General features: G+C 39.0%; 1 protein-coding gene across 1 annotated transcript; it reads right to left on the reverse strand.

Moving 5' to 3' along the window:
- Positions 1 to 693: 693 nt before the first annotated feature.
- On the reverse strand, positions 694 to 15,766 carry cnn3a (calponin 3, acidic a). The gene is made up of 7 exons (XM_056249227.1): positions 15,542 to 15,766; positions 4,407 to 4,528; positions 3,347 to 3,413; positions 2,866 to 3,003; positions 2,612 to 2,728; positions 2,043 to 2,189; positions 694 to 1,947 (listed from the first exon to the last, which is right to left on the reverse strand). The coding sequence occupies exons 1-7, from the start codon at positions 15,596 to 15,598 to the stop codon at positions 1,606 to 1,608; spliced, it is 990 nt and encodes a 329-aa protein (XP_056105202.1). The 5' UTR covers positions 15,599 to 15,766; the 3' UTR covers positions 694 to 1,605.
- Positions 15,767 to 16,380: the final 614 nt, after the last annotated feature.

Consider the following 16,380-nt stretch of genomic DNA (forward strand, 5'->3'; position numbering starts at 1 on the left):
GAGAAAGGTCACGGCATGGGAAGCGTAATTCAATTCAGTGGTGCGCTAACCACTCCAAATCCCTCCACAGACGTCGGCTGAACTCGGTAAAGTCATCAAGTGCAGCGTTTTATTCACTTAATTGAAGGTTTCGAATGCAAAGACGCAGAGCATAATCCCCCCCCCCCCCCCCCCCCAAACAAATGTTTTCAGTAATTCATTTAAATACATCACATACAAGCACAAAATGCAGTAGTTCCACAAATTGCTGCACAGACACCGACTTGCTCTACTTTAGATTCTGGTTTTCACCACTTTGTGTGGTTATATAACTGTTTCCAGAAACTCTGGGCTATCGACACAAGGAGCAGCTTCCAAACGCCTCTGAGGCTAGCCTCAAAAACACAAGATTTATGGCTCCGCTGTGATATTCGGGCAGAGTCAGCGCACATCTGAGGCTCTGTGCCACTTCAATTCACCCTCATAAAAGATACAAGAGCAAAGAACCAAATAACAAAATCAGGACAGTTTCAGAAACCACACCTCAGCTTTACAAAAACTCTGACTGCTAGGAAAAAATGTGTTATTTAATCCTGATTAAACCAAAATCAATTAGGATTTATAGATTATCAAGCAGCTATTTTAAATTTAAATGCTATAATGGACAAAACAATAGACATACGTGGTGGAGAACCAAGTATTGAAGGCATTCAATACTTTATTTATAACATAAAATTTATTCATAAAAGAACCATATAACAGAAGGTTTATAATGAAAAGCAGGGCAATAAATACAATGGGAAAGAATTTTTTTTTTTTTTAAATCATGGCACAAAAAACTAAGCAATAGCGAAAAGTTTTTGGTCGTCCAGTCAGCTAATCTTTAAAATGCTAACATTTGTAGCTTGTAAAATTTCCAGGCATTTGGAATTCTAAATGGAATGACTAAGGAAGGAATGTCTTCGGAAGGCTTTCAGTCCATAGCAGTCTGTAAGAGCGGGATTTCAATGGTGGATTAGCTTTAAAACTAGCGATACTGATTTTCTGTGATGCAAGGCCAAAATAAAACTCAAAAGACAAGGCATAGGGCATAAAACAAATAATCATACTGCAAAAACTAGGTAATTCTCTTTACAGTTCTCCATACTTCATAAAAAACACTTAAAAAATGATAAAAGATCAGTTTCACCATTGTTAATGTGGTCACATTAGCGATATTTCAGAGAAATTTTGCAGGCAAAAAAAGGTCCATTGTCTCTTGTCAATAGTGTAGCGATGTATAAGGCACCACGTAAACAGAACTCACTTTCAAACCAAGCAGCTTAAACATGAGTGAAATTTGCATGGGGAACTTTTTTGCCCTCAAGCAAAACTCAAGAGGACTCCAATTGGAATGACTGGATTTCACCCGCAAAATTTCACTTGAGCTACGGTAAATGTGACCGCACCTCTAGGATGGCAGATTGTAGATTATATCTCACCACTCACGATCATTTTACCCAAACACATGCGCTGGGAGGGGAAGGGTAACTGTGAGAAGCAAAAGGAATTGCAAAAAAAAACTTGCTCTGTTGATATACATGGTTGGTGTTAATACTGCTTTGACTAACAGCGCAGCAGAGTTCTCTAGTAGTCGATACCCTGGTCGTTGTAGTGCCCTCTGTACTCATCGTGGTATTCGCCCTGGTACTCCTCCTCCTGATATTCAGCCTGATAGTCACTATCGCTGATTTCTGAGCCATTCGTGCCTGTGCCCTGGCTGCCATTGGCGTGGATCATGGGCTCCGTGGGGGTGGCGCAATACTTGGGGTCGTAAACCTGCCGTCCCAACCCGTACACGCTCATGCCCTTCTGAGAGGCCACCTTATTGGTTCCCATTTGCAATGAGATAGTGGAGTTGTCAACTGGTTGCAGAGCTGCCTTCTGGTCATAGATGTCCCTCCTGGTGCCTGGGGCAGACATACCAGCCTGGAGAGAGATAGACACAAGAAAAACATGTCATTTTCGATAACTTGACCGATTTGTGTGCTATATTGTTGGTACAAGTCTATCTTTGGGAATACCTGGCTGGCTCCTTTATTGGTGCCCATTTGCAAGCTGATGGTGGTCTGGTCGTAAGGTTTCTCTGTCTGTGTCTTGGGGTCGTAAAGGTGTCTCCTGGTCCCATAGGCAGTCATACCTGCCTGGCTTGCGCATTTGTTGGTTCCCATCTAAAACAAAAGTCAGAAACACTTCAATAAGTGCTTAAAAAATCACCTGTAGATGATCCTAGATGGTCATTGTTACTCTCCAATCAACCTTACTCTTTATGAACTACTCCCAGAAGCAGCTGATACTGGTTGTTTAGCTGTTTGATTCTAGATTTGGTTTTGTAATTAGAGTTTTAGGTTTAAACGTCACAATGGGCGATCCTTGATCTATCACTATTGTGGCCTTTAGTAGCCGCCTAACCGGAGGTTATTCCAGTCGCTTTGGATAAAAGCATCAGCTGAATAAGTCATTCGTAATGCGCCTTCCCTTCATGCCCTGTCACAAATCAAATGAGGTAACACTGTGGTCAGGCTTCCTTTAAAAACAATGTATGATATTCATCCAGAAACATTAGGGGGGTTCCAGGAAAAGTGCCTATAACCTGAAGTCCGATGACACACTGGCCAGCCTTCATTTTCTCCTCATCAAAATGTCTCTGCTGCTTGTCTGCGTATTTCACGCCAATGTCGACATTTGTTTCCATGCCTTTGGTCTTTGCCTGTTGAAAAAGAAATAAACGTTTCATAGTTGCAAAATTTAAAATGTTAATAATATGTCTAAAATGCCAATTTCTGGGTTTTACAGAATATTCAACAAGACTAAAATTTAGCAGAATTGAAGGACTAGTAGACGTACCATACTGGCCAAAGCTAGAAGTGTGGTCTGAACTTGCGTCAAGTTCCCATTTTCGAAGAGGTCGTTGGCCTCAAAGATGTCGTTGGGCTTCAGCCCGTAGGCTAGGATGGCTTTGATGAAATTCCCAAGGTTCTCTAGCTGAGGGAACAATGGTAACAGAAAGGGTGTGTTTCTCAGTAAAATTATTGGTTACCGCATTTTAAGATAAAAGAGTTAGAGATGATTCAAAGACTGCATGAATGGGTCCAATTATTCTTACAGATTCTTTAGAGCTTTTATACTATAGGGTCTATCTGCAGTTGTTAGGAGCTTCTTCTTTGTGCGTCATGTTTTCTCAGCTGCCTTTCCTACTATTTGCCAATAATTTGATTTGAACACTGTATTGTAACTTAAGTCACTTTGGAAGAAAAGCACTTCTCACTTTTTTAAAGGGACTGATGTGGATGAAAACAAAGACCTCAGGAGTCTCTAAAACATTTACCTTATGCCAGTTTAACTGTGTATGGTTTATTTTCTTTATTGATCCAGGCTGAAGCTTGTTTATCAATCTGAAAAGAATAAAAACAGAATCATTTCAGTTAATTTCTTTTCCATATCCATCATATATATAAGCATCCTCTATAGGCACATTGAAGGTCAAGCGTGTAATTTCAGTGCTACAAGCATCACCAAATTGAATTAAGAAAATAATGATTGTTGCAAACAAGTTTTCTGCCATTGGTCAGTCAAACAGATAGTCCCACCCCTAAATTCATGTCATTGGTTGAGCCACTGTCATAACATCTGGCCGGCACGCTCAAAAAGCCATATCACCTGGTAGCCCAAGACTGGTTGCCCACTGAAGCTAAGCAGGGCTGAGCCTGGTTAGTACCTGGATGGGAGACCTCCTGAGAAAACCAGGTTGGTGTTAGTAAGGCCAGCAGGGGGCGCTCACCCTGTGGTCTGTGTGGGTCCTAACGCCCCAGTGTAGTGACGGGGACACTATACTGTCAAAGAGCACCGTCCTTCGGATGAGACGTAAAACCAAGGCCCTGACTCTCTGTGGTCAATAAAAATCCCATGGCACTTCTCGTAAAAGAGTAGGGGTGTAACCCCAGTGCCCTGGCCACATTCCACCCATTGGCCCTTACCAATCATAATCCCCATCCCATCCACTGAATTGGCTCTATCCCTCTCTCTCCTCTCCACCTGTAGCTGGTGTGTGGTAAGCGCACTGGCGCCGCTGTACTGTGGCTGCCGTCGCATCATCCAAGTGGATGCTGCACACTGGTGGTGGTTGAGGAGAGATCCCCTGATATGATTGTAAAGCACTTTGGGTGTACAGTAGTACATATGAAAGCGCTATATAAATGCCTCAATCAAACAAGCAATGTTATGATAGTCTTGAAGCCTGACAAAGCCGCTGTTTAGTAGGTTTAGCTGGTCAGACAAGTAGCCTCCCATTCTGACCAGCTGAAAAGTGCCCAAAACCACTCTAAAAACTGACCAACTCTGAGAAAATCCAAGACCAGCAAACTAGCGTATGTTGTTTAACAACTCACTCGCACAGTATGACGCCATCCTTAAGGCCTTTCTGAAAGCTGTCTCCGATCGGCATGCCAGTCACCTCCTCGATCCAGAAACGAAGCTCCTCCTCCTTCTGTAGGTCATATTTCTGTGCGATCTGAGGAGAAATAAGCCAATCAGTGATTTGGCCAATACACATCAGTCAGTTATGAATCAAACCGGCTCTGCGGGATCATAGTTATGTGTCCAGGATAATCTTACTTCAGGTTCTATAGTTATGCGTCAGCCTGCATGCTTATCTCAACTACTGTAATGTCAATACACTTTGCTGATACTCGCACACAACGTGTTTGACTTCAAAACACATGACACAGGACCAAAACAGCTGTTTGAAACATTAAAAAACGCCTCTTTGCCTTTTAAAAGCTGCATTAGAGCAAATGGAAAATCATCAAATGCAGCTTAATCAAATCAGATTGCCAATAAAACCTCTTTTCTGGCTTCCTTTGTATTTTTCCTTTATGAATAGAACCGTTTGCCTTTAAAGCATGTGATGCAACACCGTCATGCGATTCCAACAGCAACAGAGCATAACATCCCCACAAAGAGTCGCCGCATGAATCTATTCTGGCCGTTTCGCTCTTTCTCAGGACTTTTCTGGCTGTAAATAGCACCGTTGACCTGCTGACATTGAATAATGTACTCAGAACGGACAACTACGACTAGTAACAGAATAAACTAGATCTTTACAAAATGCCTGATTGTAATATGAGAGTTGTTTGCAAATGCAAAAGCATCCTATGGCATTTGCTAAGGTATTCGGAGGGGTTTTTGTGCATTGCTGTGGGGTTGCTAGATAATTGCTTACTCTCAAAAGAGCCCATCCTTGTTTGATATTCTGGTCATAAATATGGCCTCAGTTGTGCCTTTAATAGATGTTTAGTTGTAAATCCAGTAGGCGATAAAGTAAGTTTTAGAAAAGTAATAGTACACCTCTAATTAACAAGCTGCATGATTGGAGTATCAAAGTTTAATAGTAGGGTTTGGTAATTGGTTTATTGAAATAGCAAACCCCAAGTATAAGTAATAGTAAAAGTGAAGCATGCCTTTGCAAGCACTTTTAATTAATACAGACCCTCAAAGTATGTTTTTCTTCTTCATGAGTGCTAAACACTACTTCAGCTTCAAGTACAAATCTTCAAAAACAGATTACATGACTTTTATTCTGTTAATAAATAAAAGGGCATTAAATGCTTCAGTTTCCACACTTACAGCAAGATTAAACCCATTTAAAGCAGCTATTAATATACGTTCCAGGAAATGGCTTTTATCACAGAGACTCCATTTCAAGTTCAGTGTTCAGGGTCAGACTGTACAAAGACAAAGCTAAATGTGGCCATCAAAACTGATCATGAGAGAGAGGGACAAAGAGACATAAAGTACAGGGAAAAAGGGTGGAGAAGATATTCTCAGCAGTTGGCGTTGGACAGAGGCTCCTGGAGATCCTGGAGTCTCACTATACAGCCAAAACATGATAAGAGCTTTCCTCACGTCCTTCAAGAAGCAGTCTGCTATCTCAAACCTTATTTCCAGCACAAACACAGCCCTAAGCTCCTAACCCACAGAAACTCTTCCTTAGTCCTTTGTTAGCTTTTGTTAGTTAGCTTTTCCTTAGTTTAGCTTTTGTTGTAGGTTCTATGCTAATTTCAAGACCTTCATTTCCTTCTCAGAAGCGGAGGGAAACGTGCGGCAACAACAGCAATATTTTTTGGTCATGGTAATATTATGTTTTGGACAAACTGCAAAAAATTATTCTGTTTCTGTCAGGTAACATATGTGCTTCGTTTACACTTCTGTTCAAAAGTTTGCGGTTGGTAAGATTTTTTACTGTTTTTGAAAGCTTCTTATTCTCACCAAGATTACAATCATTTAAAATAATGTTTTTCTGTGTGAAAACATTTTAAAATGTCATTTATTCCTGTGATTCAAAGCTGCATTTTCAGCATCATTACTCCAGTCTTCAGTGTCACATGATCCTTCAGAAATCATTTATTATGCTAAGTTGCTAGTTAAGAAACATTTCTTATTATTATTAGGGATGCACCAAAATGAAAATTGTAAGCCGAAACCAAAACCGAAAATTCTGGATGCACTTGAAGGAAACCAGCTTTTTATAAATAATTTATTTCTTATTTTAAATTAGCTTTGTACAATTGTATTAATATTAGAGTTTTTAATGAAATTCAATCATTTTAATGATACTGAGTTTAAAAAATACAAGCCAATAAATAAGAAAGTAACACTCTAAAATTGGACAGAAAATGAATTAACAGATTTATTTTTTCCTACAAAGAAAACCATGATACATTTTTCAGGTTTTTTTGAAGAATAGAACAGCATTTATTCGTAATATATTTTTTTGTAACATTGTAAATATCTTTACTGTTGCTGAATAAAAGTATTTATTTCCTTCAAAATGTCTTACTGAACCCAATTATTTTTCAAGTAAACAATATTAACATGAACTTTAGACATTTTTTTAGACATATTAAAGGGACAAATCAGGTGGAAATAGCTTCTTAGGGAAACAATTTCACAGTTTATGTGGCACGTTCTTCGAACAAGTGCCATGAACGCACTATGGTATTATACAATTTAAACACTATGGTATTTGAATATGATACTAATTTAGAATCACGACATTATGAAAGAGTGAACAAATGTCTCAAAATCTGTTCAGAATCACCAAAGTGATTTCAGTATGATACAATAATGTTTCAGCTCTAGACTCTTACCTAATGCCAACAACTGTCTCATTTGTGCCTATTTTTATTTCTCCTGAGGGATTTTAAGATATAGCTTGGGGCCCATAAACTTCCATAGAAGGTCTCAGAGCAAGCTGAAGATCAATAAGACATCCTCCCACACTAAAGCCCAGCAGTCAAAATGTGAGACCACTAGGAAAAAATGGTGTGTGGGGTGTTGTGGCAGTTCACTTGTGCAATTTGAGGTCAGCCGAGATGACTTTTCTCCTATAATGACAGACAAAAAAGCTAAACCGACACAGTCTCTCATCTTTGAAGAACTGCACAACTTTTGGTATGCTTCAAATAGTTCAAAAGAGCACTGGATGAGTTCAGATGTAGTGGGAGACAAAGAACGTTATATCTCTGATATAATGAACCATTGACTGGGGTGATTTATAGTAGACATAAATCGGAAAATCAAAACTGACAAAAAAGGAGGGGAAAGAACAGAGTTCCACAGAGAGACTGAGGAAAGATTGGAGAACCATGTGCCTGTCTTGTCCTTCCAGTCCACTGGGAAACCAGCCAGTGGTAGAGAAAAAAAAGAGAGAGAAAATGTGGAAAAGTGACCCTTGATGGAGAAGTTGGAGGCATTTGCAGAAGAAGAACATTCTGGAAGGTTGTGGGCTGATCCCGCTAGAGTCCGACCTCTAGCTCTCCTCCCCCACTCATAATTCTGAGAGCTTACTGATGACAGCACAAAAACCGAGCAAACATCTGACTGAAAAAGGTCAGGGAGTGAAAGGGCTCTCAATGTGACGCGATCAATTCGACAAACAGCCCCTCAGAGATCGATAAAACAGTGATGACAACGGAGGAGAGGAGGGGTGACCTTTTCACCTTGAGTTTTTAGTCTAACAACACATACAAACTATAGTTTAGCAACAAGAGAAACACATCTACAATCCTCATACCCAATCCTATTTGTTTAAAAAAATAAGCATAGCTTCTATTATCAAAGTCAGTTTACGGAATGATTAAGAATTCTGCAAACTTTACTTTGCAAAAACAAACTTGTTGAACAAAAGAACGCACTCACTTAACCTTCTTCTCTGACTAATATTGAGTATTGTGCTGAAATCAATCATACATGCCCATTTATTTGCATTTGAGCAACTAGTTCAGCCAGCATTAGGCAATATTTAACCATGCGCTCTGGAAATATCAGAGCGGAACAGACAACATAGAATCATTTGCTCTACTATACCTGCGAATTCAACTGAAAAATAACTGTTTAAATCACAAAATGCCAGACAACATTCATCCTGAAATCACATTTTGTGTTGAACATGTGTGGAATATTCACATTTAGCAATGCAGGGTGGCATAGCTAGATGATAGCTGAGTGGTTGCCAGGTTTGCGTAACAAAAGCAGCCCAATTGCTATTCAAAACCAGCCACGGGAAAACCACGGGATTGGCAAGATTGGTGATAGATTGTGCATTGGTAGGTGGTTGCTAGGGTGTTCTGAGGGGTTGATAAGTGGTTACTTACTGGCTTCAATCAAAAGAGCCCACCCTAACAAGATTGTTTTTATATTTTATGAAGAAAATGTGTGTAATATACCGCAATTCTAGTGCATTGCTAGTAGGTAATTGCTAGGGCGCTCTGATTGCAAGGTGATTGCTAGAGTCGAGTGTAGCGCAGCACGATTAATCCTTAAAAGATTGCAATCTCGATTCAAACACCCACGCAACCTTATTCCTAAATGACAACGATTCGCTTGTGTCTATTAAACATTTGACAAAATCCCACCAGAACATTCAGATCTGCGTTGGCGCTGGCGCTGAGCCAGAGAGAGCAGTTGTCATGTATAGGTATGAAACAGCTTCACAAACAGACTTTTCAACCACATGTTTATTTCTGTTACAAATATTCATATCACAGAAGTACTGGGATAAACGTTTTTACTGATGTCTACGGTAGCGAACAAAATAGAGTAAATAACCTTTTGAAAGTAACTTGGCGCTTCATTGTATCCATTACAAATGACTGTTAAAAATTAAATTGCCATTGAATCATTCACTCAAGAGATTAGTTAAAAAACGCAGATTCATTCAGTAATGAAACAAGTGAAGACTTTATGTGTGAGAGTCATTGAATCATTCATTCAAACAGATTTAAAAAAAAAACATTCATTTAAAATTAAATTAATTTAAATAGACTGCAGCAATTAACATTTTGCCAGAACTTCCAGTAGATAACATGTTTTTTTTTTTTTTTTTGTTAAGTCTGTTCAGAATTGCGGTAAAATCATGATCTCTGTTTGAAACAAAAAATCATGATTCTCAATTGATCCAGAATCATGCAGCTCTAGAGTGTTTGGATTGGTTGCTCGCGTATTGCTAGGTGGTTGCCTGGGTGTTCTCAGTGCTTGCTATAGATGGCACTGGCAGTAAGTTAAAGGTGAACTAAGTAACTTTTTTACCTTAACCGAACAGCTTTGGAGTCATTGTAATGTTTATATTACTGATTTCGTGTTGAATGGTGGTCGTCTCGCACCCCCCTGGTGCCTGTGAGCCGCAAAACCACCCTTGCAACTTTGGGCCGGCGGGCCGCTGGCCTCAGTGTTAGGAAGTATCGTGTGATATCAGGTCTCGCGAGGTAACGAATTGCTTTACGGCAAAAACAGATCTGATAAAATGAGCATCAAACAGAAATAACCCGGCGCCGTATACATGTGGTGTTCGATGCGCACATACAGACTGCCGACAGTTAAACAGGGCGCGCGCAGCTCTTAAAGGGGCCATACCTTATTTCCACTCGTTACAGCGTCCATCCTACTGAACAGGTACCGGTGTACAGGGGGAGGGGATCCGGCCGTGAGTGCAGAGCCATCTCTGCGTGAGTGCTATTTACGACAGTACAAGTACTCCACAGCGACTCTAGGGGTCGCTGTTTGACAAAAACGGAATTCCTACTTAGTGCTGCTTTAAAAGAACCCTTCCTAACTGGATTTTGTGAAGAAAATGGTTGCTAGTGCATTTCTAGATGCGGCAGCATTACTAGTTGTTTGCTAGGGTGTTTTGAGTCATTTCTAGGGTGCTGATGTATAATTGCATAGAAAAGTAATAGCACACTTCTCCTCAATAAACCGCATGATTTTGTATGCGTGCCATGGGATGAATTAAACACCAAGCAGTAATAATAATGATGACTTAATCAGCACCAAATATGAGACAATAGCTATGTTTCCATTCAAAGTTGTGAATTTAACTTGGGAATATCGCATAAAACATTTGCCAATAAAGCGGCGTTTCCATCCAGTGAGTCGAAGAGAACTTTCTGATTAACTGGTGCTAAATATCACTAAGAAAAGTAGGAGAAGCCACTGTATATGATCATTTTCGTATATTACTTGTGTCTCAAAAAACTAATTTCGGAGGTAGATGCCTGCTGTTTGGGAACGCGGTCATGTAAGACAGTTTGACGACAGACTTTGCTCAGGCGTTTCAGAAAACAGCATTTCAGATGCTGTGCAAAAAGATCGGTCCACTGGTTAGTCCAGTTAAGCCGTCCCATTATGAAGTAACACGATTTTTTTGATGCGGATCGAGGAATTTATTCTGTAAATGTGTTTCCATCATACTTTATGCGCATGCTTTCTTATCAGATAAATTGTATCCGACTCAAAAAAATGCATAAGTTTTTGTATGCACATTTTTAGAATTTATGCGCATCTTAAGACTACGTTCACACTGCAGGCTGAAACGACCCAATTCCGATTTTTTTGCCCCTATGCGACCTGTATCTGATCTTTTCATGACAGTCTGAACGACACAGATCCGATCTTTTCAAATGCGACCCAGGCCACTTGGGTATGTGGTCCAAATCCGATATGTACTGCGACTTCAATCTGAACGGCCAGGTCACATGTATCCGACCCGCACGTCATTGATATTTGACAAACGTCATAATTCTGCGTTGATGTAGGCGGGAATTGACCGTTGAGTACTCTTCTGCGCATGCGGGTCACTTCTGGGTCATTTCACGTTCACACAGGAGATCACAAAAGGTCGCATTTAAAGTAGCTGTATGTAAGATTGTGGCCAAAATTGGTACTGCAATCACTTTCAAATTACTGTAGAGCGGTGCATCCCCTCCCCCTCCCCCCTGACTCGAGGTTGCCAGATAGGCTGCAGGATCCAGCAGGAACATAGGCTGCTACAAGGAGCTTTCAACTAGAGCAGAGCTGGCAACCCGGATGCCGAAACACTACTGACTTCGTGATTGGTAGATAGGTGGAGGGTGGGGCTTCAGGCCAAAACACAAGATGACAACATCAACATCAGTTGAGGGCTGCAACTTTACTTTTTAAATGACAATATCGTGGCCGTACTACTGTTGTCAGTGATATAAGTATTTAAAATGAACATGATTTCTTAATATCTAGAGACACATTAGGGCCATTTTATGATTAATTGAAATACATTTCTTACATACAGCTCCTTTAATTGGAAATGTGAACGGCCTTGCAAAAAAAATCGAATTTTTTCAAAAAATCGGAATTGAGCATTAAGCCCCTGCAGTGTGAACGCAGCCTTGGTGTTTCCATCCAGCAGTTTTTTTATGCGATATCCCAAAATGCGCATAAAAATTTGTGGATGGAAACACCGAGTGACACAAAAACCACAAAGCTCTTAACTTTAGCTAAAAGTTGTTGTCTGTGAACCTTTTTTCTGCACTCTAAAAGGCTTTCAGACCTTGTATAAACGTTGATAAAGGCTTTTTAAAGATTTTTCTTTTCAATGTTTACACTGTTATAAGATCCTGCTGTACAACAGACGCCAAACAATAGCCTCAGGAAAACACACTTTCCTGTTCTTCCTAAAATGGCAACACGGGGTTAAATCACTGTGGCCACACTTTGCAGAGCCTCGTCCAATCCTAGAAAATATTGCTGATCAGCACATCGCGGGGAATGTAATGGCCCCTCACTGGGCCGGCTGCCCATCAGCAGTCACAGTATGGCAGTAAAAGTGTTTTTACGCCGAGGATCAAGATGGAATGTGGCATTAGAGAGCGACGGATCAAAGCCGTCAGGTTAACCTAGTCTGGGTTTACCCAAGAACCACCGTGACCTCCCCATTCTGACCCACGGCCTCTCCCAGGACACCGGTGCTTGAGCTGTGGGACCAGTACTGGCGTAATTTCAAAACTGCAAGACGTACATGGACGCTAAGATAGATGCAGAATGAGATGAGCATGAATGCCAAGAATAATTAAAATGTATCACAGTCTGAAGAAGTTTTCCCATGTCTGAGAGAATCAAGGTGTCTGTTGAACCACGTCCAAACATTTCAGGGGGAATTCCTGCATATTTAATTGTTCTGACAACGGAAAAGTCTTGGAAGCAACATACAAGACAATGTATTAAACTAACTACTAAACAGAGCTACCTACCAATATCAAAAACATTTCTATAGAACATTGCCAAGGCCTTCCAAAAGCTCACATTCAGGAAAGGCCGTTCTCCTATCCACTACCTGGGGGAAAACAACTGATATGATTAATATAATGTAACACGAATGGTCACAATAAAAATAGGTTGTTAACTGACATCTCTTCCATGTGTAAAAATAAACCAGCCAGAACAATATCTTCACTGTGCTGAATTTAAACAGAGGATGACGCTTTGGCAACAAGCCCGTAATGAACGACCCCTTGTGTCTGCTGTTACATAACCAGAGAGGGTCATTAATTTGATTGGTAACATCCCATAAAACATCCTATCCTATTATGTGATTTGTGGGTTATATTTTAAGGAATAATTCTATTTGACAAGGTGGCGTGATTCGTTGACATTTACAGGCTTGATGTACTGGGAAACTAACATTTTTAAATCTCACTGTGAGCTTCGACTTTTCCAAAGTTCAGCTCGCAGGAAAACAAAGGCAGAAAACAGCTCTCGGCTTTCAGCAGAGCAAGAGTGCTGATGAAACTCAAGAAACGAGACAAACAAGTCTTCGGAAATCACATGACCTATAAAAGGTTTGAAACAAACATGGTTAAGAACGTTCTCGTTCCAGGTTAATACTGCTTGAGGTAGGTATTTATTAAATGAATAGCATAAAAATGTTTGCTTTTATTAAAAAGTGCATAACATGGATGCCAATCAGGTTTAATGAGCCACTGGGATGCATTAAAGTGACAGTAAAGATATACATGTGTTACAAAAACATGTGACACTGAAGTAATGGAGCAATGATGCTGAAAATTCAGCTTTGCATCACAGCATAAAAGAGAAAACTGTTTTAATTTCACAATATTACTGTTTTGCTGTATTTTGATCAAATAAATGCAGCCCTGATGAGCAAAAAAAAAGTATGTGCTCAAAAAGTGAAATGAATAACATACATGTGCTATTGAAATATAAGGATTTTCCAAATGCTGAATATACTTTAAATCACTGATAAATGCCAGAAGAGTCAGCAACTTCTACTAGTATTACGCGTGAAGAAGTACACACCAATATCAACAGCTCTTTAAAAAAAGGACCTTTAAGGATGCAAGGGACACTTTTCCTGTTGCCTTTCATTGTCCAGACAAGTAAAATGGAAAATAAGTCATGGATTAAGAGGGGAAATTGTGTAATGGAACTACTTTCCACTAGAAAGTAATCAGGATCAACGTTGCAATTTTAGCCACATGCTTTTCATTTTACACATAAAGGACCCAAAAATTTGAATGCTGTCATCACTTACTCATTACTTTCATATGACTTTCTTTCAGCTGCGGCACACAAAAAGTGAATTTTTGAGCAACATCCTGGCCCCTCTTTACAATAATAATTGAAATTGGAGCTCTAAAATGGCAAGAAATCAACATGAAAGTATCATGCGTGTTCTGTCTTCTGAAGAAATGATTGACACCTTCATAAAATTTCATAAAAAAAGTAGCAATTTGTGAATTAATCAGTTCTTCTAAGTTTTACAAAACAATTTTGATACTTTGAATTTGATTATTGAGTTCAACTCACTAACTCAATGATTCTGGATGCAGCAGTTTACAGCTCACTTAAGAGAACAACAACTTAAATATTTGTGTGTTTGTCACACAAAGATATAGTTTCAGAAGGCCGGAAATCTAGCACACAAGTTAAATAGACTGTTTTTACAGTGTTTTTGCGTCCTTTCTGAAACTTGAAAGCTCCAGCCTTATTGCAATTCTCTCTTTGTGTTGATGAAAGGTCATAAGGGTTTGAAACAACAACATTAAATTACAAAATTTCTGTGAAATATTTCTTGTAAAGCATCTGGCTAAAAAGCAACATTGTTTCTTTGAGCTTAAGAGGTCATTATCGCAATGCACACTTTGACAGTTCAAAGCAATAAACTGAACTCTTCTGAATGAAACAGGATTATACACATCACAGCTGTTCCGGCAATGTCGTCACATTTTAGGAATGCTTAAAATTCCAAGATGAAATGCTTACTTCCGAAGGGGTTGGAGGACAGACGGACAGATACCTACCAGGATTGCTCACTTCAGAACTGAAATATTAAATTGTCTACCAAAAAAAATGTTTACTTTAATTTACCCGTTGAGCTGAAAACTAAGATTACTTTGTCTAAAATGGCTCTTTAGCACTGATGAGGTCATGCTTGAGAAATTTGAATGGGGGTGTCCTTCTTGACCCTGATTCACTGGCTTTACTATCTTTACACATAATCCTGTCTGATTAATTTGAGGGATAATATCCTGAATAAATCACTAGAAACAAGATATTAAACATGCTCCATTATGTTTTCCCCAAATTACCCTCCTGCTACTTTTGTTCGGGATTTTTTCACTCAACAACTTTTTATATGACAGTCATATTAAAAATCTAAAACATGGAGATCACCCTCTGACCAGCTCATCTCTGAACTGGGCAATCTAAGATCAACTTGAGGAGAATATGTCTCTTTTCTGATGTTGCATTTAAGGATTTTTTTAAATCAGAAACTTTTTTATTGGGGGATGCTTAGTACATTTTCCATTTTATCCAATTAACTCAATACTAAACACAATACATCATATTAAACATTTAAATAAAATATTATTAGTATTATTATTAACTTATTAGTATTATTAACGTGTGCCATTTCATTCAAATTTACTTGGATTCAATCTCCACGTAACGTTCGTGGCCATGTTAAACATGTCTTACATAATAATGCATTGGGCAAACAAAAAGATAGGTTTAAACTAAAACATTAAAACCAAACACAAACAATAAACTACTTTTAAAAGGTAGCCTACAGTAGTTTTCCCATCTTATAATTGACATCGGATAACCTGAACCTCACATACCAAATGTATACATGCATTGCGCCTAGGCTAAATGAATATTCAAAACAAAGAAATAAAGTTCAGTTTACCTTGTTTTTAACCTCCGCAGATAACCCGTAGGCTGGTCCCTTGTTAAACTGGGTCATGATTCACTTTTTGAGTTTTGTCCTGAAGTCAATGAACTGGCCAACAGAGAATGAGAGAGGTAAAGTCCTAAAGCTGCAGTAAAAATCACAGTACAGATGATTCGGTGGTCCGTGTGAATGAATAATCCGCGCGCACAGACAGTTTACACACAACAGACACTCTCTCGCGCAAAAACTTCCAGCTACTATCGCAGATTTGGGGGTGGGGCGAAGGGACTGACGCGCCTCTACAGCCAATCAGAAGCCTAGGCTCGTCTATTGTTTCCCTGGCTCTTGGTGGCCGAAGTTATAGATCACTTGAGAAAACCATTGACCGAGTTTCTGTTTACTGGAAAACGGTGGCTTATCTACGACTGTCTGTATAGTGTAATAATCAATTCTTTGTCTTTTTCGACGTTTTTTTGTTGTTGTTGCTAGTTTGATAACTGCAATAACAAATAAAGCATTTCACTGTAACTTTTTCAACTAAAGTCAATTTGTGAGGTAAATTCATGTGAGGTAAATTCAAATATGACTATATTAAACTAAACGGAAACTATATTAATACAATTTATAAATGATGATTTCAAAATTATTTATCAAAAATACATATCAATTAAAAATAGTTAAAACCAATAATTAGTTTTAAAATTAATATATATAATTAAATAAATCAACATTTTATACGATATTTCTAACTATTTGACTGTACACTGATCTGATTATTGATGATTTATTTAACATTACATCATTTAATAATATATTATATAGCACATATGGCAAATTTATTAACAACAACAGAA

Source organism: Rhinichthys klamathensis, unplaced genomic scaffold, assembly GCF_029890125.1.
Source record: "Rhinichthys klamathensis goyatoka isolate OS25496 unplaced genomic scaffold, OSU_Roscu_1.1 h1tg000059l_1, whole genome shotgun sequence".
Lineage (NCBI taxonomy): Eukaryota > Metazoa > Chordata > Actinopteri > Cypriniformes > Leuciscidae > Rhinichthys > Rhinichthys klamathensis.

Excerpts from the sequence above, each read along its gene's own strand:
- cnn3a (XM_056249227.1), bottom strand. The coding sequence starts at position 15,598 with ATGACCCAGTTTAACAAGGGACCAGCCTACGGGTTATCTGCGGAGGTT. Across the intron at positions 2,729-2,865 it reads TTCTAGCTTTGGCCAGTATG|GCAAAGACCAAAGGCATGGA; the intron begins GTACGTCTACTA and ends CTTTTTCAACAG. Across the intron at positions 2,190-2,611 it reads AGTGTGTCATCGGACTTCAG|ATGGGAACCAACAAATGCGC; the intron begins GTTATAGGCACT and ends CTTTTGTTTTAG.